The following is a 24577-nucleotide window of genomic DNA, read 5'->3' as shown; positions in this document are numbered from 1 at the left end:
GTGACAATGCAAGAAATAGGAAAGCAATAAAAAGGGGAATTGACATTTTGTCATATGAAATGTGGAATATTTATTCCTGGCTAAACCCATATTGTTTTTTAAAGAAGTGTAGAAAAACAGTTCTCTGTATTTGAGATGGAGAGCACTCTTGCCTATAGTAGATAAAATGTATGGCTTTGTTGTAAAAATGGTATTCGTAAACAACAAACTCAGGGGGGTGGTTATATCATAGTACAGTTTTTTAAAATCTAAAAACAAAAGGCAACAATAAATACAAACGTTTTCTAACTCAAAAATGTTAAGATTTTCCCAACTGTGAGAATTCATGATTATTTCTCACCAATATAATAATTTGTGTATTGGAAAAGAAAAAGTAAGATAGAGAAAAACTAATCATTGTTCCACTAAATGTTGATGTTAGAGGTGGGGAATTATGACATATCTGCAAAATGGGAAAACATGGGCTGGAAAAAAGAATGAAAAAACTCCTTAAGTAATATGTCATGATAGACAAATTATATTAAATGAAGGGGGAAGGAAAATCAACACAAATATTATGTCTTAAAATGGGAGACGGGAGTTTATTAGTATATGAAAAATTCTCTAGAAGAATGGCCAAGAAATTGGCAAGTTTGAAATATTCAGCAGGTATATTAAATGGTTTGATATTGGAGGTAGAATGGAAACATTTTAAAACATTTTAAATCATGTAAATGTATTTTGTATTCAAAAATGAATAAAATGAAGCCACTAGAGCTAAAAAGTTTTAATTATAAATATCAAATTCACCATTAGTATGCCAAGGCCAACCATTTAAACAGACTTGAAAGAGTCATTCAATGCACAAATATTACTGAAAAACTTAATTCAATATGTGTAATAAAAATACTCAAATAACGGATAGTATATGGAGAACAAAAAAGGCAAATTGACACGATGATGTTAAATATTTCTATGTAGTTACAACATGGGGCTTTGACAATAAATAATAATGCCAAGTATGTATCTTACAAGTATCTTACTACAACACTAATATTTGAAAAATGAAACGTTCAACTAAAAGTTTCAGTCTGCAAATGCTTTCTATGGTCCACAGAAAACTAGTCCATTAACTCAAACTTTTAAAACCTTATAAAAAGGGGATTGTTACCGAAATAAACACTATAGTGCAAAACAATTTTCTCAAACAAAGTAAATTTTAAGCGTAACTATAAGTAAATGAATTAGTACCAAGAGAATTTATATCTAAAAGGATACAATAATTACTTATAAAGCCATAATTTAAAATAAAAAGAGAAGATAGAGGATAATATTAAATATTTCATATTAAAGACATGACGAAAAATTGCTGTAAGAGTTTTGAGACTCACGGTGTCCGTAGAAATGGGACCCTGAGGCAGGCTGGGGCTGAAGGCCATGAGATCTTCCTTGGGCGGCCCTTCCCCAGAGCACACCCTCTGCCGCCTCTGCTGCGAGTAAGACCAGCTCCCCACCGCGCTGGGGCACACCAGCGTGGGCTTCCCGGGCCCGCACGCGCCCTCGCTGGGCGGCGCCGAGCACCGCAGCGCCGTGTACAGCAGCAGCGTGAGCACCAACAGGCTGGACACCACGCAGATGGCGATGATCAGGTACACGTTCACATCCACCAGAGCGGCCTCCGCGCCAGCGGGCCCGTCGACGCCCGCGAAGAGGCCTTGGGCGCCTGGCCGCTGTCCTCCAGCGACAGCAGCACGGTGGCCGTGGCCGTCAGCGCCGGCTCGCCGTGGTCCTTCACCAGCACTAGCAGGCGATGGCGCGACGCGTCCGCCTCGTCCAGGGCGCGCGTCGTGCTGATCTCGCCTGTGTACAGCCCCACGCGGAACGGGCTGCGCGCGCCACCCACCGCCGGCTGCAGCTCGTACGACAGCCACGCGTTGTAGCCCGAGTCCGCGTCCACCGCGCGCACCTTCGCCACCACGTGGCCCGCGCCCACCGACCGAGCCACCAGCTGGCTCAGCGCGCCCGCCCCGCCGCCCGGCCCGGATAGCAGCAACGCGGGCGCGTTGTCGTTCTCGTCCAGCACAAACACCTGCAGCGTCACGTTGCTGCCCAGAGGCGGCACGCCCGCGTCGCGCGCGCTCACCTGGAACTGCAGCAGCTCCAGCTCCTCGTGGTCCAGCGGCTGCAGCGCATACACCTTGCCGCTCTCCGCGTGCACCGACACGTAGCTCGACAGCGCTCGCTCGCCCACCCTCCGCTCCACCAGCGAGTAGGACACCAGCGCGTTCTCCTGAGCGTCCGCGTCCCGCGCCGACACCGTGAAGATGTGGCAGCCGGGCGGGTTGTTCTTCACCAACACCGTGTACTCGGGGTGCGCGAACGCGGGCGCGTTGTCGTTCATGTCGGCCACCTCCACGGACACGCTGGCTGTGGCCGACAGGGAAGGTGAGCCCCCGTCCCTCGCGGTCACCACCACCTCATAGTTCGCCATACTCTCGCGATCCAAGGCGCTATGTAGAACCAATGAATAGTAATTCTTGAAGGTGCACACCAGCTTGAAGGGGACATGAGGCATCAGGGTGCAAGTCACCTGCCCATCGGCACCGGAGTCGTGGTCTGACAGACTGATCAGGGCGATGACAGTGCCCAGTGGGGCGTCCTCTTGCACAGGCAGAGATAAGGAGGTTATGACCATCTCTGGGCTATTATCATTCTCATCCAGGATTTTCACTATTACTTTGCAGTGTCAGTTAATGGGAATGGACTTTTATCAACGGCATCAATATTAATTTCATATAAATTACAGTCTTCATAATCCAGTTTTCTTTCCCTGAACTGTTATTTCCCCACTATTAGATTGATCGCAAATTTAGATGTTACGTTGTCAAGAACAAGATTACTAAAGAGGTACACTATTTCCTTATTAATGCCCTCACCTGCATCTGAGGCATTCAGTTTAATAACTAATATCCCGTTCGGTGCATTTTCCAGTATTCTGACATTATAAATTGATATATCAAATTCCGAGGCATCATCATTCGCATCCAATACATTGATCAATGACTGAACTGTACCTGTTAGTTCAGGTTTTCTTCCATCAATTGCAATCAGCAATAAACGATGTTCTTGCGTTTCTTCCCTACCTACTGGTTTCTTCAAAACTAGCTCTAAACAGTTTGTTTCCTCTTCATTTGTTTTAACATCCAAGTCAAAATATTCATTAGCTTGTAACTTGTATCTCAGTTCTGCGTTTCTTTCGATATCCATATCAGATGCGCCCTCTAGCGGAAACCTAGAATCCGCTATTCTTTTTTTTTTTTTTTTTTTTCCCCCCGGTACGCAGGCCTCTCACTGTTGTGGCCTCTCCCGAGCACAGGCTCCGGACGCGCAGGCTCAGCGGCCATGGCTCACAGGCCCAGCCGCTCCGCGGCATGTGGTATCTTCCTGGACCAGGGCACGAACCCGTGTCCCCTGCATCGGCAGGCGGACTCTCAACCACTGCGCCACCAGGGAAGCCCGAATCCGCTATTCTTGATTCTAAAATAGTGTTTGTTTTTGTCGCAAGAACCTTGGGGGGTTGTCATTAATGTCCTTCACCTCCACCTCCCCATGGAACACCTGCAGCGGCCGGTCCACGATCACCTCCAGGTGGATGCTGCACTCCGCGCTCCGCCCGCACAGCTCTTCCCAATCGATCTGAGAATTCACAAACAAAATACCACTCTGCAGATTTACCTCCAGAAGGTCCCTACGGCCTTTGGATGCCACCCGGAACAGACGCGGCACCAGCTCCGCCAGCTCCAGCCCCAAGTCCTGGGCGATGTGGCCCACGAAGATGCCTTGTTTGGCCTCCTCAGGGACCGACTAGTGCACCTGGCCACTGCCCGCCTCCCAGGCTGCGAGGAGCAGAAGCGAGAGCAGCAGGCGCCGGGATCCCGCACCTCTTCTCTGGGAATATACCATCGCAAATTCGTTGCAATATTCAAATGTCTATTGCACTACCATATAGCTTTTGGAAACTTAACTCCCAATTTGATATAATTTTGTATTTGCTCACCTTTTGAGCTTCAGCAGTGTGAAAAAAAATGGAGTGGCTTTTTTCCTTTCTAAGGAAAATAAGCTCTCTGTATTCCTTTGTTGCTAAAAACAAACAAACCAAAAAAACTTGCGATGTCCAGAGCCATCATGTGGATGAAAGGGGAGTATTTTACTTTGTTCTGCTTTACTTACCTTACATTCGTTAAATATTTCCCAATTTCAATGACTCTTATGTATTATTTCCCCTACTCTAATCAAATATATCACTAAAATTTTAATAAAATATATCAACTTTAATTAAAATATTGCAAAATCAATACTACTGAAATTGTGACACCCAATCTTTACTAGAATGATTTGTATTGGTCTATTCTATTTAGGGTTTGTATAATCCCTGACTTTAAGAGTTTTAGATTTTTCATTTCTTTCCATATTTAAATATTACTTACTAAAATTATTGACTTTTTCTCTACTATTTTGATGCGATGTTTGTATACTAGTCTTTACGTTACTCATAAAACAAGTTTATATTCCTATTTGCAGTATTTAATATTGGCTTTTGTTGATATTATTTTCAAAGTAACTAAAACTATTTGAAAAGCATTCTTGTCTGAGATCCATTTCGAAGGCTGATTTTCAAATTACTGAAAATCCATTTCTTTCATTTTTCTCTATATTACCTACTTACTTTTAATGTTAACTCAAAAACTGTAATGTGGAAATGGCACTATTTGCAAATTAGATGCATCTAGACAGGCATTTCTTCAAGTTGCTATTACTGATAAATCATAACTGAGATCAATTGTGAATGCACATATATTTTTCATGAAAGAAATCAAAATCCTAATGTTGTTTGTGAGATACACTACTCCATAAAATTTTTGAGTTCCAGTAGAAATTAAAACATGGAAAGAAATCACATTATTTACCAGGTTAACTATGTGCTAATTTCATCTCTTTTTAATTATACAGTTTATTTGCTGTATGGACTTGGACTACACTTAAAAAATATGGCCAATATAAAATGGACCAATTTTTCCACTTAAAAAATATTTAGGGGCTTCCCTGGTGGCACAGTGGTTAAGAATCCGCCTGCCAATGCAGGAGACACGGGTTCGAGCCCTGGTCCAGGAAGATCCCACATGCTGCGGAGCCACTAAGCCCGTGCACCACAATTACTGAGCCTGCACTCTAGAGCCTGCGAGCCACAACTACTGAGCCCGTGTGCAACAAATACTGAAGCCCGCGCGCCTAGAGCCCATGCTCTTCAACAAGAGAGGCCACCGCAATGAGAAGCCCACGCACCGCAACGAAGAGTAGCCCCTGCTCGCCGCAACTAGAGAAAGCCCGCGTACAGCAATGAAGACCCAACGCAGCCAAAAATTTTAAATTTTTTAAAAAATTTAATATTCTACTTATGTATATACTCCCTAGAATTCCTTAAATGTTACAAAATCTTCCTTGCCTGTGAATAAAATAGGGGCCAGAAGATCAATAATTCTATTACTTGATGCTTTACATGTAAAGCATAAACCTCAAATACATTTCTTTAATTTTGGTATAAGTGATAGGTATGACTGCAAGTATTATTTTTATGTCAATGTATAAAACAAATATGGAAAAATGGTACTATATAAACTAGCTTTGGGACTTCCCTGACAGTCCAGTGGTTAGGACTTGGCACTTTCACTGCTGTGGCCCTGGGTTCAATCCCTGGTTGCAGAACTAAGATCCCACAAGCCGGGCAGCATGGGGGTGGGATGGGGGGGTAAGTTTAGATTGAAAAGAAATGATTAATAGAAAATACAAAGTCAATTGAAATTAATTTGCTTCTCAGTATTCAAAACAGTAATTTAAAGACATAAGATAATGTTACTAAATTTGTTTCTGATATAATCTTTAATAGTATGTTTATCATTCTCTTTAGTTTTTGAAAGATTTTTACTATCATTATTATCATGACTTTCCCCTTGGCATTAGAACATCCAAACACTAAAGAAGTTAAACAGTAATCAGTTTTCAAGACAACTCACCTAACAGTTACTGATAATGATAATTTTAAAATATTTTAATATACAACGATAAAAAAGAAAATGATAATATGTGAGTTGAAAATATCATCAGTTAATGTTGATTCACCTTCTATTATGGAACCATGATTGATGTGAACCTACAAAACCAGGATAAATAAATTTACTTTTGAGAAAAGTAAATATTAAGTGCTTAAAATCCAACTGATGGTGTGGTATTAACAATACATGCATAGTAATTTACAGAATATTTTCAGTAAATATTTAAAACTTTAAAAAATATACTCAATGAAGAAAATGCCATCAATAGTATCATATGCTTTTTTGTTTGTAATTTTTATCATGTAAATATGTACAGAAGAAAACCAGACTCTTGACATTTGAGCTCTCCTCAAATCTGTTAGATTATATAGTGTTTTAAAATTATCACCTGCATTTGTCTTTCATGGCTCAATTCTTTTTTTGGAGGTTACTTTTTCAACAAGTATAGACTCTCTAGTTGTAATTCCATAGAGGACTCCATAGGTAGAGAAGATTGTTTAAATCTTTTTCCAAACCATTCTTTCAATCGAATATTATAGATTACTTTATTACTGTATAGTTTCTAGAAGTTTTTCAGTTATATATAAGGCCCACTGCAAAACTAAGACTCCTTTCCTGACAATGAATTTCGATTAAGGAAAACAGATAGTATTTTGAGGTGCCTCTGCTTAATTTACTGGAAATCATTCAGGAAGATAGTACATGAGAAATTTTAATTTTGCATTGGAGTCTAGATATCTTTCATTTCCTAAAAAACTCCAGAATAAAATTTTAATAATATATATTTCTCTGCTATGTGTAGAAAATTATATAGGTCTACACACTGTTGAGATATAACAGGTGAAGTTGAAGCAATCTTTTAAAGATTATAAACAGTTTATGCACTTGCATCAAATTTGACAAAAAATTAATTATATGTGGAAAATAATTTATCCTACAACCACACACTGTATGCATATGGTACATATCTTTACATTACTTTTATAATCGTTCAAACTCCCTACAAAATATTGTGCTAAAATGTTTATATTATATAGTCATTCTGAGAAAATCGGAGAGTAATTTTAAAGTACCTCTGAGGGAATAAGTAAGTTAAATTAAGCATAGCTTTTACTCACAATCCTATTGTCTTCATTATTCCCAGATGAGCTCATTTAATAATGGAAAGTGACAATGGAGCTAAGTTCAAGTACTTTTCGTTCTATTCTATGCATCCATATTAATATTTATGTGGCCTCAAGCAAATTTTTGTCTCCAGGCCACAATTTAGTCATCATTAAATTGAGAGGAATGACAATCTCTTAGGTCATATCCAGTTTTAAAATCCTAGGTCAAGATACAAAATTAATGCACAGAAATCTCTTGCATTCCTATACACTAATGATGAAAAATCTGAAAGAGAAATTATGGAAACACCCCCATTTACTACTGCAACAAAAGGAATAAAATACCTAGGAATAAACCTATCTATGGAAACAAAAGACCTGTATGCAGAAAACTATAAGACACTGATGAAAGAAATTAAAGATGATACCAACAGATGGAGAGATATACCATGTTCTTGGATTGGAAGAATCAATATTGTGAAAATGACTATACTACCCAAAGCAATCTACGGATTCAATGCAATCCCTATCAAATTACCAGTGGCATTTTTTACGGAACTAGAACAAATCATCTTAAAATTTGTATGGGGACACAAAAGACCCCGAATAGCCAAAGCAGTCTTGAGGGAAAAAAACGGAGCTGGAGGAATCAGGCTCCCTGACTATACTACAAAGCTACGGTAATCAAGACAATATGGTACTGGCACAAAAACAGAAACATAGATCAATGGAACAAGATAGAAAGCCCAGAGATAAACCCACCCATCTGTGGTCAACTAATCTATGGCAAAGGAGGCAAGGATATACAATGGAGAAAAGACAGTTTCTTCAATAAATGGTGCTGGGAAAACTGAACAGCTACATGTAAAAGAATGAAATTAGAACACTCTCTAACACCATACACAAAAATAAACTCAAAATGGATTTGAGACCTAAATGTAAGACCGGACACTATAAAAATCTTAGAGGAAAACATAGGAAGAACACTCTTTGACATAAATCACAGCAAGATATTTTTTGATCCACCTCCTAGAGTAATGGAAATAAAACCAAAAATAAACAAATGGGACCTAATGAAACATCAAAGCTTTTGCACAGCAAAGGAAATCATAAACAAGATGAAAAGACAACCCTCAGAATGGGAGAAATTATTCACAAAGGAATCAATGGACAAAGGATTAATCTCCAAAATATATAAACAGCTCATGCAGCTCAATATTAAAGAAACAAACAACCCAATGCAAAAATGGGCAGAAGACCTAAGTAGACATTTCTCCAAAGAAGACATACGGATGGCCAAGAAGCACATGAAAAGCTGCTTAACATCACTAATTATTAGAGAAATGCAAATCAAAACTACAATGAGGTATCACTTCACACCAGTTAGAATGGGCATCATCAGAAAATCTACAAACAACAAATGCTGGAGAGGGTGTGGAGAAAAGGGAACCCTCTTGCACTATTGGTGGGAATGTAAATTGATACAGCCACTATGGAGAACAGTATGGAGGTTCCTTAAAAAACTAAAAATAGAATTACCATATGATCCAGCAATCCCACTACTGGGCATATACTCAGAGAAAACCATAATTCAAAAAGACGCATGCACCCCAATGTTCATTGCAGCACTATTTACAATAGCCAGGTCATGGAAGCAACCTAAATGCCCATCAACAGACGAATGGATAAAGGAGTTGTGGTACATATATACAATGGAATATTACTCAGCCATAAAGAAGGAACGAAATTGGGTCATTTGTTGAGACGTGGATGGATCTAGAGACTGTCATACAGAATGAAGTAAGTCAGAAAAAGAAAAACTAATATCGTATATTAACGCATGTATGTAGAACCTAGAAAAATGGTACAAATGAACTGGTTTGCAGGGCAGAAGCTGAGACACAGATGTAGAGAGCAAACGTATGGACACCGAGGGGGGAAGCCACAGTGGGGTGGGGATGTTGGTGTGCTGAATTAGCCAATTGGGATTGACATGTATACACTGATGTGTATAAAACTGATGACTAATAAGAACCTGCAGTATAAAAAACAAACAAACAAAAAAACAACTAATACTAAACTTTCTTTGGGTTATTTGTATGGAAATATGTTAATATAAATGTTTCAGACATTACATGAAATTTCTAAAAAGCTTATATGTTCTGGTATAATGTTATAAGTCATAATTCTAGTTATTACTTTAAAATGTATATCTCAGAAATAACTAAATTTCCTTGTTGATTGCATTATTATGAACTTTCATCAAATCTTTAACCATGGTTATTTTTAAGTTTTTTGTCTTTTACAGACAGTTCTGGGTGTACTCTGATGCTTTCGCAAAAATGTTCCTATAAAAGGGTTTCACCTTCAAGGAATTCATGGAAAAGACTCTGACAAGTACAGATTTCTGGTAACTGACTGTACTGCTGAACTGAATGAATAAGCATTTTCAGAACTCTAAGGGAAAACTGATGAATTCATAAAAGTGCCAGTAAAAGATCAAGATGAAAAAGAATTAATTACATGGGACTGAGTGAACTGATGAGGATGATTATAATTTTAGTGACTTTCTGTTTGAATTAAAAAAAATCCCCCCCACCAAAAAAAAATCCTAGGTCAAGTGAGTGGAAACTTGGTGAGATGCAAGACTCTTATACCATTAGCAAGTATCTAGGGTAAGAAAGAAGAAAGGAGGGTAACTAAAGAGTAATAAATTCAATAAGCTTGGTTCTTATGTACCAAGGAAAGGGGAGTGGAGGAAGGAAAAGGGGTTTAAAATAAAGTACAGAATCTTTATTCCACTAAATTTACTTTGTATGAGAGTACAAAATAGAACTTGGGTGTCAGTAGGAAAGAGAAAAATAAAATGTTCAGAAGATTTGTAATGACAGACATCATTGTAGTAGACAAAAAAGAAAAAGGGATAAAATATTTATCTCAATTCAAACTTTTCCATAAATGTTCTAAACTCATATCTGTCAGATATTTATAAATTCTTTATCCATTTCTAGAGGAATATAATTACATCTAGAACAACTACAGCTTCTTATGTACAATACCCAGAACTCAATACAAAATTATTAGGCTTATAAAGAAAGAGAATCATGAGAAAAAAATGAATAAATAGACACACAGATGATCCAATTATTACAATGATATGACGGATCACAAATAAACTGTGATTAAGGTATTGAAATAAATACATAATAAATAATTTCACCAGAAAATTGTAATCTATTTTTAAACGGAAATTACAATCCTAAAGCTTAAAAAAATCATAATTGAAGTTTAGATTCAGTTGATGATTTAATAATAAGAAAAGAATTTTGCTGAAGTATAAGATTGGTCTGAATAAAATATACAGCATATAATAGAGACCAAAAGTGATGTTTAAAAAATAGAGAGGGCAGAGTAGATATAAGAGATATGGTGAAAATATTTTTTAACATCTTTATTGTGGTATAATTACTTTAAGGTGAAAGGATTTAACACACATATTCCTTGAGTTACAGAAGAGAAAGAGAGAAAAGCATGAGGCAGAAGGAATATTCGAAGACAGATTGCTGGAATTTTCCTATACTGATGAAAGACATCAAGCCACATATTCAAGAAGCTTTAAAAACTGCAAACGAGGGCTTCCCTGGTGGTGTTGTGGTTGAGAGTCTGCCTGCCAATGCAGGGGACACGGGTTCGAGCCCTGGTCTGGGAGGATCCCACATGCCACGGAGCAACTGGGCCCGTGAGCCACAACTACTGAGCCTGCGCGTCTGGAGCCTGTGCTCCGCAACAAGAGAGGCTACGATAGTGAGAGGCCCGCGCACCGCGATGAGGAGTGGCCCCCGCTTGCCACAACTGGAGAAAGCCCTCACGCAGAAATGAAGACCCAACACAGCCAAAATTAAATAAATAAATTTAGAAAAAAAAACTGCAAACAAGATAAAACCAAAGAAAACTAAAATTGAGCATATAATAAAGCCATTGAAAATCAAAAACAAAGAAAAATTTTACAAAGCAGCTAGAGGGGGATAAAAAAGATTACACTACCTGAACAATAAACTTGACAGCCATCTTCTCAAAATACTATGGAATGTCATCTGAAAGCACTGGAGGGAAAAATAACTTACAACACAGAACTTAATATTCAGCAAAACTATTCTTCAAAAGTGTTGGCAAAATAAGCATATTTCTCATATTCCATAGATTAAATAATTCTTTACCACCACTAAAAGAAATATTAAAGAATTTATTCATAAGGAAAGATATCCCAGAAAGAAACAAGAAAAAGTAACTTTAGGGACTTCCCTGATGGCACAGTTGTTAAGAATCCACCTGCCAATACAGGGGACATGGGTTCAAGACCTGGTCCGGGAAGATCCCACATGCCGTGGAGCAACTAAGCCCATGCGTCACAACTACTGAAGCCCGGGCACATAGAGCCTGCGCTCCACAACAAGAGAAGCCACCGCAATGAAAAGCCCGCGCAACATAACGAACTGTAGCCCCTGCTGGCCGCAACTAGAGAAAGCCTGCCTGCAGCAACGATGACCCAACACAGCCAAAAATTAATTAATTAATTAATTTTTTAAAAAAGTAACTGTATAAAACAACAATAATAATGTAATCTGTTCCTAGAGTATATGTATAATTGAAAGGCATAATATTAAAAGAAAAAGTGAGAGCAAGTAAATGGAGTTATTATTCAAAGTCCTAGCATTGTCTGTAAGTGGCAAAAGTATTAGTTTAATCTATACTAAACAAGTCAATGATGCTTGTTATAGTATCCAGGAAATCAATAAAGAAATTAGTAAAAGAATGTATAACTAAAAAGATAATTCAGGAGAAAATGAAATAATTATAATATACTAATCCAAATGAAGACAAAAAAGAGGAGGAATAGAAGGGAATTTTTAATAATTTTTTAAAACCTACAGCAAACATAATTAATAATAAATTATTAATTTATTAATAATAAATAATTCATAATTATTTATAATAATTAATAATAAAATATGAACTTTCATTTAGAGTTCATAAATAGACAAGAATGTCCACTATTGCCAGTTCGGTTTAACAGAGTACTAGTGGTCCTACCCAATCCCATAAAGCATACTAAAGATATAAAAGATACAAGGATTGGAAAGGAAAAAATACAACTCTCAATATTTTCTGATAGAATGATTGTCTATATCAAAAAATACAAAGCACCTACAGACAAATTATTAGAATTAATAAATTATCTTAGCAAGTTAGCTGAATAACACGTCAATAGAAAAATACAAAATATTTTCATACGTATCATTAGTAAACAGAGAAAAGATTTTTAGCTTAAAGTTGATATTTATAATGATCACAAATGACAATTATCTAAGAGTAAATCTAATGAAAGATGTATATATAGGACCTCTACACAGAAAATTATAAAATATTAAGAACCATTACAGGTTATTTAGATACATAGAGCATGCTCATGAACCGAATGACATTATTGTAAAGATGTCAACTAGTTTCACGTTTCTCAGTAGATATGATGCAGTCCAAATCAAAACCTCACCGAGTTGTTTTTATGGAATTTACATACAAATTTAAGTGGAAATGAAAGAGGCAACATGACATTAATGAAAAAAAAGTCAAATAGATTACAACAATAACAACAAAAAGACCATGGTTATATAACAGAAAAGTGTTTTATAAAACATGTGGAACTCATCTTTTTCAAGTGGTCTTGCTTCAGTTGAATATCCTTGGGGAAAATTAATCTTGACCCCTATGTCCCAACAAAGACAAAAAATTCAAAATGGATTGTATATGTAATGTGACCAATTAAACAAAAGACACCACAAGAAATTATCTTCATGGAACAGGATCAAGAAGAAAAGAATGATAAGCTGAACTTAACTAAAATAAAAAATTTCTATTCACCAAAGGACAAAAGAACGAAAAGAGAAGGCACAGTGTAGAAGAGTGCAAAATCAAGAAAGGGGTTATATACAGTATATGAAAAATTTCAAAAATCAGTAGATGAATACAACAGCATAGGAAAAATAGGTAGGAGACTTGAACAGCTACTGCACAAAATAGGATCTAAAAATGGCCAATAATAATAACACCAAAAGGTGTTCAACCTCAATTACAAATCAAGAAACATAAACACATCCAGCAAAATGGCAACAATATAAATAAACTAACAATGCCAAGTTGTGGAGATGAAGAAGAATAGGAATTCATACAGTGCTAGCATGAGTGTGAACAGGTAAAAGCATTTGGTGAAACTGATTGACATTATCAATTAAAGAAGAAGATACGTACATAGGTTATGTTCCACTAATCTCGATCCTAGCTAAATAATAGAGAAAAGTGTGTACACGGACATTGAAAATGTTACAAATATATTGATGGCAGAAATATGTGAAATAGACATAAAGAGAAATAATGTAAAATTCTCAAGAGTGGAGCAAATAACTCACACCCTATTCATAAAACAAAGTACCAGAGAACATAATAAATTAAATGAACTCCAAGTACATATGGCAATATGGATTATTCCATACAATGGTGAATGATAAATATGAAGAACACACAAACACATGCACACACATAACACATTTTGTGCAATTCCATTCAGATAAAATTTAGGAAACAGGTCAAAATCATTTATAAAGTTAAAACTGTGGCTACATTTGGGAGAGAAAGAGGGGAAAGATATTTGGGAGGTGCATTTTAGTGGCTTCTGGAGTGGAGGTAATAGAAGTTTTCACTTCCAAGTAGCTGATAGAGCTATAATATTCATTCTGTGCACTTTTCAGTGTATTATGAGCAAATAACAAGAAAATGCTCTCTAAAAGCTGATTACAACTGAAAACAAGTAGGTGAAGATAGTAACCACAAAATTTATAACACTAGTTATAATATGCATTGAATAATTAAGAATAAAAACAAAACAACATGTATTGCCTTAGTGTCCTGTAATTCTAAAAGATTTTAGTTTAAAAAGGTATGTAAGAAGTAAACATTTAATTCAGAGAAATTTGGTTCTGAGAATTTTTTTAATTAAGAAGAAATTGATAGAATTAAAGAATATGAGGGACTTCCCTGGTGGCTCAGTGGTTAAGAATCCGCCTGCCAGTGCGGCAAACACGGGTTGGAGCCTTGGTCCGGGAAGATCCCACATGCCACGGAGCAGGTAAGCCCGGTTGCCACAACTACTGAGCCTGCGCTCTACAGCCCAGTTGCCACAACTACTGAGCCCGTGTGCCACAACTACTGAAGCCCGCGTGCCTAGAGCCCGGGCTCCGCAACAAGAAGGCACCGCAATGAGAAGCTCACGCACCGCAACGAAGAGTAGACCCCGATAGCCGCAACTAGAGAAAACCCGCGTGCAGAAACGAAGACCAAATGCAGCCAAAAATAAATAAATAATTTTTTTAAAATTAAAGAATATGAGACTTCAGAGTAAATAAAGGATATTTATACACTAACCTTTGAAAGAGAATCCTCAGTTGCTGGCTGCTGATCCTCTCTGTCCCCAGAGTCAGGTACACTGGGGCTGAAGGCCATGAGATCTGCTTTGGGCGGCCCCTCCCCAGAGCACACCTTCTGCCGCCTCTGCTGCGAGTAAGACCAGCTCCCCACCGCGCTGGAGCACACCAGCGTGGGCTTCCCGGGCCCGCACGCGCCCTCGCTGGGCGGCGCCGAGCACCGCAGCGCCGTGTACAGCAGCAGCGTGAGCACCAACAGGCTGGACACCGCGCAGATGGCGATGATCAGGTACACGTTCACATCCACCAGAGCGGCCTCCGCGCCAGCGGCGCCCGTCGACGCCCGCGAAGAGGCCTTGGGCGCCTGGCCGCTGTCCTCCAGCGACAGCAGCACGGTGGCCGTGGCCGTCAGCGCCGGCTCGCCGTGGTCCTTCACCAGCACCAGCAGGCGATGGCGCGGCGCGTCCGCCTCGTCCAGGGCGCGCGTCGTGCTGATCTCGCCCGTGTACAGCCCCACGCGGAACGGGCTGCGCGCGCCACCCACCGCCGGCTGCAGCTCGTACGACAGCCACGCGTTGTAGCCCGAGTCCGCGTCCACCGCGCGCACCTTCGCCACCACGTGGCCCGCGCCCACCGACCGCGCCACCAGCTGGCTCAGCGCGCCCGCCCCGCCGCCCGGCCCGGGCAGCAGCAGCGCGGGCGCGTTGTCGTTCTCGTCCAGCACGAACATCTGCAGCGTCACGTTGCTGCCCAGAGGCGGCACGCCCGCGTCGCGCGCGCTCACCTGGAACTGCAGCAGCTCCAGCTCCTCGTGGTCCAGCGGCTGCAGCGCATACACCTTGCCGCTCTCCGCGTGCACCGACACGTAGCTCGACAGCGCTCGCTCGCCCACCCTCCGCTCCACCAGCGAGTAGGACACCAGCGCGTTCTCCTGCGCGTCCGCGTCCCGCGCCGACACCGTGAAGATGTGGCAGCCGGGCGGGTTGTTCTCCTTCACCAGCACCGTGTACTCAGGCTGCGCGAACGCGGGCGCGTTGTCGTTCACGTCGGCCACCTCCACGGACACGCTGGCTGTGGCCGACAGGGAAGGCGAGCCCCCGTCCCTCGCGGTCACCCCCACCTCATAGTTCGCCACACTCTCGCGATCCAAGGCGCTGTCCAGCACCAGCGAATAGTAATTCTTGAAGGTGGACACCAGCCTGAAGGGAACACTGGGCGACAGGGTGCAAGTCACTTGCCCATTGACACTGGAGTCAAGGTCGGATACACTTATCAAGGCGATGACGGTGCCCAGTGGAGCGTCTTCCCTAATTGGGAGGGACAAGGACTTGAATTCCATTACTGGGACATTATCGTTGGTGTCGCCAACTTCCACCATAACTGTACAATGGCCAGAAAGTGGGGGCTGCCCCTTATCAATGCCCTCTACAAGAATTTCATAGGATTTGCTTTCTTCAAAATCGATATATCCCTTTACCATAATTTCTCCAGTAATTGGATCTATGTAGAACTTGGATTTCACATTTGGTAAAATATCAGTTGAGAATGAATATGTAATATTCCCATTCAAGCCTTCGTCTAAATCTGAGGCGTTAAGTTTAATTACCAACGTTCCATTAGGAACATTTTCCAGTAATTTCACTTCATAGAGTGTTCTGTCGAAAGCTGGGGCGTTGTCGTTGGCGTCCAGCACTTTGACGAGTAACTGAACGGTGCCAGTTAGCTCAGGTTTGCCGCCATCAGAGGCGGTAAGCACTAAAAAAATCTCCGGGGCTTCTTCTCTGTCTAAAGGTTTCCTTAATACTAACCCAAGACGTTTTACTCGCTCTTCATAGGATGGTTTTTCCAGCGAGAAATAGTCACTGGGGCTCAGTGTGTAAGTCAGCAGAGCGTTGGCTCCAATGTCTGCATCGGAGGCGCCCTCTAGTGGAAACCGAGAGTCAAGCGGCCTGGATTCAGCCATAAACAGATTCTTTTGTGTTCCCGGGAACACAGGAGGATTGTCGTTTATGTCCTTCACCTCCACCTCCACGTGGAACACCTGCAGCGGCCGGTCCACGATCACCTCCAGGTGGATGCTGCACTCCGCGCTCCGCCCGCACAGCTCCTCCCGGTCGATCCGAGAATTCACAAACAAAATGCCATTCTGCAGGTTTACCTCCAGAAGGTCCCCGCGGCCTTTGGACGCCACCCGGAACAGACGCGGCACCAGCTCCGCCAGCTCCAGCCCCAGGTCCTGGGCGATGCGGCCCACGAAGGTGCCATGTTTGGCCTCCTCCGGGACGGAGTAGCGGACCTGGCCGCTCCCGACCTTCCAGGTTGCAAGGAACAGAAGTGAGAGCAGCAAACGCCGGTATTCCTGGCCGATTCCCCAGGAAAACTCCATCTCAAGCCCGCAGTGCTTTGTTCTCATGAAGGGGGTCTTGTTTCAAAATGAAGAGATATCTCCTGACCGTTCAGTCCAGTCCCACTGCATCCTCCATTTTTCAGCATCTGGATGGTGGATGCAGCTTCTTTACAGTAAGAATAGGAGGGATTTTTTTCCTTTCTTTCTCGCTCTATCGGATCAATTTTATGGTACAGAGCGACATCATGTGGCTCCAAACCGTAAGTAACAGATTCTGGAAATGCATACTCTAAGTCTTAATTATTCTTTCATCCATTCCGCCTTTGGAGAATAGAATCTCATTTTGTACTACTGAGGTACACATTTTGCACCACTGAGATACACATTTTGCACCACTGATTTATTGGGATCCTTAGTTTCACCACAGGAGCAGCTTTCACTTCAGTGGAAATACTTTTTTCATAGAAGTTTTAAGTGTTTACAGAGACCGAACTGTAGTTAACATAGCACTTTGCAAATATACAATTGGTAAAGTGTTGGTTAGGAAATTCATGACAGGTTTTGTGTGTGTGTGTGTGTTCCTGAGAGTGATGAAAGGTAGTTATTAATGATGACACACTCTTCATCATTGGATTTTACATTCCCGGTGTTGAAGATTTCAGAGAATTAAGCTCTAGGAAAACTCTGATCTCCAAAATAAGTCATTGAAAGAGAATATCAAAAATGTTTGAAAAAGGAAGCAAAGACCATCAGCACTTAATTGAAAGTCTTCCTTGCTGTGGACAAGGAAGCTTTAACAAGGAAGCAGGATGTTTTGGTATATAATTTGTGTTGGGAAGTATTCCAGATAATTTTATTCAATGGAACCTATTCACCTCCCATGAGCAAGATGGGTATTCTCATTTTGTCTCTTACAGTTTATAAACGCTTGCTTGTTCTCCAGGATCTAATATGTCTCAACTTGTATCCTCTCCTACAGCACTCATATATTTTAGTCAAAGTGGACAATTTGCTGCTTCCAATAACATTTTTCATGAAACAGATATACTCATTTCATTCCCTGCCTAAGTAATATCCATCATTTCCAAACTCTTCTCAAAGCAGTTTCCCCCATTATATAACAAGTTAAAACTTCCCTGACCAACAAAGACTTTCATGATTAAGCCAATTGGGCAGGCATCTTCATTTTCTTTTATACTATAGCATCTAGATAAAATCACTTGGGACATTTATTACATTAATTTCTCTTTTGTAGGTATTTGGGTATGTGTGTCTAATCCTCCATTTTTGAAATATAAACTTTTAAAGAGAATATTTGTGTTATAATTGTTTAATAGCTCAGAATACTTACTGAATATTTGCTGAACATTTACACTATAGAATGGTTTGGTTTTCTTCAACTGCTTAATAAAATGCATTAAATTAAGGTGGTCATGCAGCTAGTTAAGAAATATGATATCTCAGCAACCTCTATAATTTTCCAGAGATACAAAAATATTTTCCTTAGACATTGCTCTACTTAAGGTATATTTCAATTTCCATATTGAAAACCTGGATTTTAGCTTAGTTTTCATTCCAGTTCTTGGCAATCATGATCTTTGAGACATTAATAGTTCTAATGGTCAATAAAGAATTCCCAAATAATAGAGCATAATATATTTTCCTGACACACACAAAACAATATAGAAGGACATGATGGTAGCTATTTTAAAACTTTCTTTGACTTTTATGTTCATAAACCTCTTACTCCATAGTTGTCTAAGACAAAAAAAAATCAATCTAGTGTAAATAGCTCTAGGCTCCCATTCTATGAAAAGCCACACTGCCCCCCCATTTTTTCTGAACTAAAACATAAATCAAAGTAGTTTCACTGTTCCAGTACCCAAACTGCAGATTTGTGCAAAAGGATTAGTATCAAACACACTGAAAGGAAGTGAAAAGGACTCCCTGTCCATTTACTTTATTTTGCAAGTAATTAAATGCATAGATGAGGTATGCAAAAGAATAGAAAGGATATTTATTTGGGAGCTATTCACTATTTAACGGGTATAGAGACAACACATCTCTAAAGGGAAGAACTCAAAAGTCTTTAAAATGTCTTATTAGCTGAGAATCATGTTAGTCAAGAAGTTGAAGAGGAGGACTTCCCTGGTTGCACAGTGGTTAAGAATCCGCCTGCCAATTCAGGGACACGGGTTCGGGCCCTGGTCCAGGGAGCAACTAAGCCTGTGCACCACAACTACTGAGGCTGTGCTCTAGAGCCTGTGAGCCACAACTACGAAGCCCACGTGCCACAACTACTGAAGCCCGCATGTCTAGAGCACAGCGTGCTCCGCAACAAGAGAAGCCACCATAATAAGAAGCCTGCACACCGTAACAAAGAGTAGCCCCCACTTGCCGCAACTAGAGAAAGCCCGTGCGCAGCAACAAACACCCAACGCAGCCAAAAATAAATAAATTTATTTAAAAAATAAAACTATATGCCCATTTGTACTAAAAAAAAAGAAATTGAAGAGGGGAGCTGGATTTGAAGACTGAAGTCCCACATCCTGGAAGACAAGAACTCTGGATGGCCCTATTATTCACAATAGGATGAAAATGATACCTAATAAAATAAATAGTGAACTGAGGTTGGACATGCTGTGGCTCATACTTGATGGACAGGAGGCCACAAAGGACAGTGCCAGAAAGAGGAAATGGAAGTGGAAAAAAGGAGGATTATGTATTTTATATGTTGGCCTATCCCACAATGTAATTGAGTATTAATCAGGTTTCACCAAGGAAACTTGAACAAGGAAGTAGGAAGTTGTAGTACATAACTTGTGTGGAAAAGTATTCCACACAATTAGAATGGAATACACCGGAGCAAGGTTGATATCTTCATTTTTGTCTCTAATGGTTTAGAATACTTGCCCATTCTCCAGTCACTAACATACCTAAGCTTTGGTTTCCAGTGGCAAAGAAACTTCAATGGGAGACCAACTATTTACTAGGGTAACTGACCAAATACCAAATAGGGGAATGAATGGAAAATAATTTCACTTCCAGTTATTTGGAACTTTGTACTTGCTACATGACACACATTAATAGGTTGGTATTCAGAGGAGGGTCACCAGTAATAACATTGACTTACTGAATTTTTTGGACATTAGCATCATTAATACTGCATGTAAAAGAGGTTAATAATAAATAAGTTTTGCTAATTGAATAGTTTTAAAATGAGGTATACAGTATTTTTCTCTACACTGTTCAGATAGAAAATAATATTTCTTAACAAGATTAATAATATTCTTTCAAACGCAATATTTTCTAAATTATGATATACTAAAGAGAGTATTAAAATTTCACTTCCTATTGATTTCTTAATGTTTACTAATAAAAAGTAGTGAGAAACAGAAGAGAGAAAATGATACAATTCTAAAAGCAATAAATTTATTATTCTAACTTTTTTTTAACCCAATTGGAAAACTAGCAACAATACACAGTATTGCCAAATGTGAGCACAAAAATTAAAACAATCATGTTCAAGTAGAAAGAAGGAACTGAGAATACAGATAAATGGATAAGTGAGTAAAAGAGGCTCTATAGGAGACAACAGGCTTAATAATCTAATGCTTGAAACTGAATATGTAAAAGCATAATAAAAAGGAAGAGTGTCAGTGACATTTGGACTAATCCAGTAGGAATTTCCAATAAAAAGTGTCATAAGTTACTGAAGCATTGTGCAGGTATTAGCATACCACAGTTTAAGTCAAATATTCTAATCAATTCAATTTACCCTGGAAAATATATTTTGTTTCTATCCAGATTTGTAGCAATAAAATAATTCTACAGCAACTTTTAAAAACCTGCAAGTATGGGTCTTACCATTTATTGCTGATTCGGTTCAAAGCCATTAGTCACAAGAAATTCAAACACTTTAACCACAAAACCAATACCTTGAAAACTCTATTGACAGCAACAAGACTAATTAACTATTAAAATGTTTCCAAAGGAGTAGTAACGTTGAGAATTAAAAACAAAGACAGTTTTGAAAGGATTTTTAAAAGTTACTCACCTTAGCAGGAAGATCAACCTTCACATCCGTCTGCTCTTCTCTATCCCCACTAATGGGGCCCGGTGGAAGACAGGGGCTGAAGGCCATGAGGTCTGCCTTGGGCGGCCCCTCCCCAGAGCACACCCTCTGCCGCCTCTGCTGCGAGTAAGACCAGCTCCCTACCGCGCTGGAGCACACCAGCGTGGGCTTCCCGGGCCCGCACACGCCCTCGCTGGACGGCGCCGAGCACCGCAGCGCCGTGTACAACAGCAGCGTGAGCACCAACAGGCTGGACACCGCGCAGATGGCGATGATCAGGTACACGTTCACATCCACTAACACCGCATCCGCACTCGCGGCGCCGGACGACGCCCGCGAAGAGGCCTTGGGCGCCTGACCGCTGTCCTCCAGCGACAGCAGCACGGTGGCCGTGGCCGTCAGCGCCGGCTCGCCGTGGTCCTTCACCAGCACCAGCAGGCGATGGCGCGGCGCGTCCGCCTCGTCCAGGGCGCGCGTCGTGCTGATCTCGCCTGTGTACAGCCCCACGCGGAACGGGCTGCGCGCGCCACCCACCGCCGGCTGCAGCTCGTACGACAGCCACGCGTTGTAGCCCGAGTCCGCGTCCACCGCGCGCACCTTCGCCACCACGTGGCCCGCGCCCACTGACCGAGCCACCAGCTGGCTCAGCGCGCCCGCCCCGCCGCCCGGCCCGGGCAGCAGCACCGCGGGCGCGTTGTCGTTCTCGTCCAGCACGAACACCTGCAGCGTCACGTTGCTGCCCAGAGGCGGCACGCCCGCGTCGTGCGCGCTCACCTGGAACTGCAGCAGCTCCAGCTCCTCGTGGTCCAGCGGCTGCAGCGCGTACACCTTGCCGCTCTCCGCGTGCACCGACACGTAGCTCGACAGCGCTCGCTCGCCCACCCGCCGCTCCACCAGCGAGTAGGACACCAGCGCGTTCTCCTGCGCGTCCGCGTCCCGCGCCGACACCGTGAAGATGTGGCAGCCGGGCGGGTTGTTCTCCTTCACCAACACCGTGTACTCGGGGTGCGCGAACGCGGGCGCGTTGTCGTTGACGTCGGCCACCTCGACGGACACGCTGGCCGTTGTCGACAGGGAAGGCGAGCCCCCGTCCCTCGCGGTCACCACCACCTCATAGTTGGCCATACTCTCGCGATCCAAGGCGCTGTCCAGCACCAGCGAATAGTAATTCTTGAAGGTGGACACCAGCTTGAAGGGTACATGATGAGTCAGGGTGCAGGTCACCTGCCCGTTGGCACCGGAATCGCCGTCGGAAACGCTGATCAGAGCGATTACCGTTCCTAGTGGAGCATCTTCTAATACAGGTAAAGAGAGTGATTTGACAACCAACTCAGGTACATTATCGTTGGTGTCCAAAATTTCCACTACAACCGTGCAGTGATCTGCCATTGGGGGATTTCCTTTATCTGTTGCTTCTACCTGGATTTCATATAACTTAGTGAACTCGAAGTCTATGTTACCCTTTACACTGATGTATCCATTAACAGGGTCTATGTGGAATTTCGACAAAGTATCTGCTGACATGTCTGTATTGAAAGAATACACAATGTCCTTATTTATCCCTTCATCCAAATCAGAGGCGTTAACAGTCACTACTAGGGTACCGTTTGGTGCATTTTCAAATAATCTGACTTTGTAGATCGTGCTCTCAAACTCTGGGGCATTGTCGTTTACATCTACAACGGTGATCTTCAGTTGAATAGTACCAGTGAGTACTGGTTTCCCACCATCAACTGCTGTTATAAGTAAGTGATGCTCAGGAGTGACCTCTCGATCTAAAAGTTTTTTCAGCACAAGTCCAAGGGATTTAATTTCCACATAATTTCTTTTAACATCCAAGGTAAAATATTCATTGGAGTTAAGAGTGTAGGTCAATAGCGAATTAGCTCCGATATCTGCATCTGATGCGCCCTCTAGCGGAATCCGAGAACCAGGCGGCCGGGATTCATAAATAAACAAATTTTTTACTGCCATTGGAAAAACCGGCTGGTTGTCGTTAATGTCCTTCACCTCCACCTCCACATGGAACACCTGCAGCGGCCGGTCCACGATCACCTCCAGGTGGATGCTGCACTCCGCGCTCCGCCCGCACAGCTCCTCCCGGTCGATCCGAGAATTCACAAACAAAATGCCATTCTGCAGATTTACCTCCAGAAGGTCCCCGCGGCCTTTGGACGCCACCCGGAACAGGCGCGGCACCAGCTCCGCCAGCTCCAGCCCCAGGTCCTGGGCGATGCGGCCCACGAAGGTGCCGTGTTTGGCCTCCTCGGAGACAGAGTAATGGACCTGGCCGCTCCCTGCCTCCCAGAATAGGAGGTGCAGAACCGAAAGCAGTAGTCGCCAGACTCCCTGACCTTCTCTCCAGAAAAATACCATTGCAAGCGTTTTTCCAAATATTGGGTCGCTTTTGCATCGATCAAAAATTTTTAAATATTTCTAGTTCCTTATTTTTCATTTCTTAATCATTCCGTGCACGTATTTAAGAGATGGTGAGGAAAACCAGCATCTTAGTACGTAATAAATGCTGCATATCTTTTGTGGTGAAATACCTTGCGGTAGACAGCGACATCATGTGGCTAAATGTGTAAGTATTAAATAAATGTATTTACCTTTTTTTCCTTCCATTGAACTTTCCCCCATTTTTTTTCCCTGTAATTTCCTTCGAGCACTCCTCAAAGTCTTCATATTTTATCAAAATATATCCTTAGAACTTTTATGCTAATTCATCACTTTAAATTAGGCCAATCCATGGCATATAGTTAAATATAGTAAAATAGTGATTACTATTATAACAGTAGTGGACATCTTTTGGAAATATTTCCGATGTGACAAGTACTATTTCATTTGTTCTAATAGGGTTAGCCCATTAAATTCTCACAACAACCCTCTGAGGTAGGTATTAATATGATTCACTTTTTACAAACAGTGAAGTGGAAATGCATACAGGTTAAGTAACTTAAAAGTAATATTAACTGGTGATGTTGAGTAGGATCTCAATATGATTCAAGACTCATGACATTAACCACTTGGCCACAAAGTCTACATTTTACAGAAAAATCGGGTCTTTGATATTTGTAATCATCAAAACAACAGACCTTGAAAATTTTACTTCTACATTACTATGGCAATCGTTAATTTATAAAATATGTTTCTTACTTTGTAGAATGTCTACGAACCACTCCTGTGTCCTTTATCCAACAACTGCATCTTTGTTAGCTGTCTCAACTGTTTACATAAAGATGCCACAAGTCAGTCTTTTACAGTGCAGTTATTCTGTAAATTTGGTTTTTGTTGCATGAAAACACTGTGTGTTTGGATATTTGTTATATTCACATCATACCAAGGAAAAGTATATTAGTTTTTTAAATTTACACATCACTTGTACATTTCAATTTACCTGTATATCTTAACATGTTCACAATATGAAATGATTCTGTTTTTAATAATCTCCACTCTGGATGAATTTCTGGATTCCAGTTTGTTAA

At 41.1% G+C, this 24577-nt stretch overlaps 3 protein-coding genes across 3 annotated transcripts; all 3 read right to left on the bottom strand.

Annotated features, from left to right (window-relative positions):
- Positions 1-431: 431 nt before the first annotated feature.
- Positions 432-3942, bottom strand: LOC132518396 (protocadherin alpha-5-like). The gene is given in 5 exon segments (XM_060146361.1): positions 432-464; positions 1371-1684; positions 1687-2727; positions 2730-3301; positions 3521-3942. Coding segments are annotated over 5 exon segments (2382 nt in total).
- Positions 3943-14659: 10717 nt separating this feature from the next.
- Positions 14660-17083, bottom strand: LOC132518360 (protocadherin alpha-4-like). The gene has a single exon (XM_060146333.1). It carries the CDS (start codon positions 17081-17083, stop codon positions 14660-14662), a length of 2424 nt encoding a protein of 807 aa, XP_060002316.1.
- A 3976-nt stretch (positions 17084-21059) lies between these two features.
- LOC132517140 (protocadherin alpha-3-like) lies at positions 21060-23468 on the bottom strand. Its single transcript, XM_060143786.1, has one exon. The coding sequence runs from the start codon at positions 23466-23468 to the stop codon at positions 21060-21062; it is 2409 nt and encodes an 802-aa protein (XP_059999769.1).
- Between the last annotated feature and the right edge of the window lie 1109 nt (positions 23469-24577).

The sequence above is a fragment of the Lagenorhynchus albirostris genome, chromosome 3 (genome assembly GCF_949774975.1).
Source record: "Lagenorhynchus albirostris chromosome 3, mLagAlb1.1, whole genome shotgun sequence".
NCBI lineage: Eukaryota > Metazoa > Chordata > Mammalia > Artiodactyla > Delphinidae > Lagenorhynchus > Lagenorhynchus albirostris.
The sequence above is the reverse complement of the archived record's forward strand: the minus strand, read 5'-3'. Positions and strand labels throughout refer to the sequence as shown.

Bases quoted from the DNA above. Each gene is read 5' to 3' on its own strand.
- LOC132518360 (XM_060146333.1), bottom strand. From the start codon at position 17,083: ATGAGAACAAAGCACTGCGGGCTTGAGATGGAGTTTTCCTGGGGAATC.
- LOC132517140 (XM_060143786.1), bottom strand. From the start codon at position 23,468: ATGGTATTTTTCTGGAGAGAAGGTCAGGGAGTCTGGCGACTACTGCTT.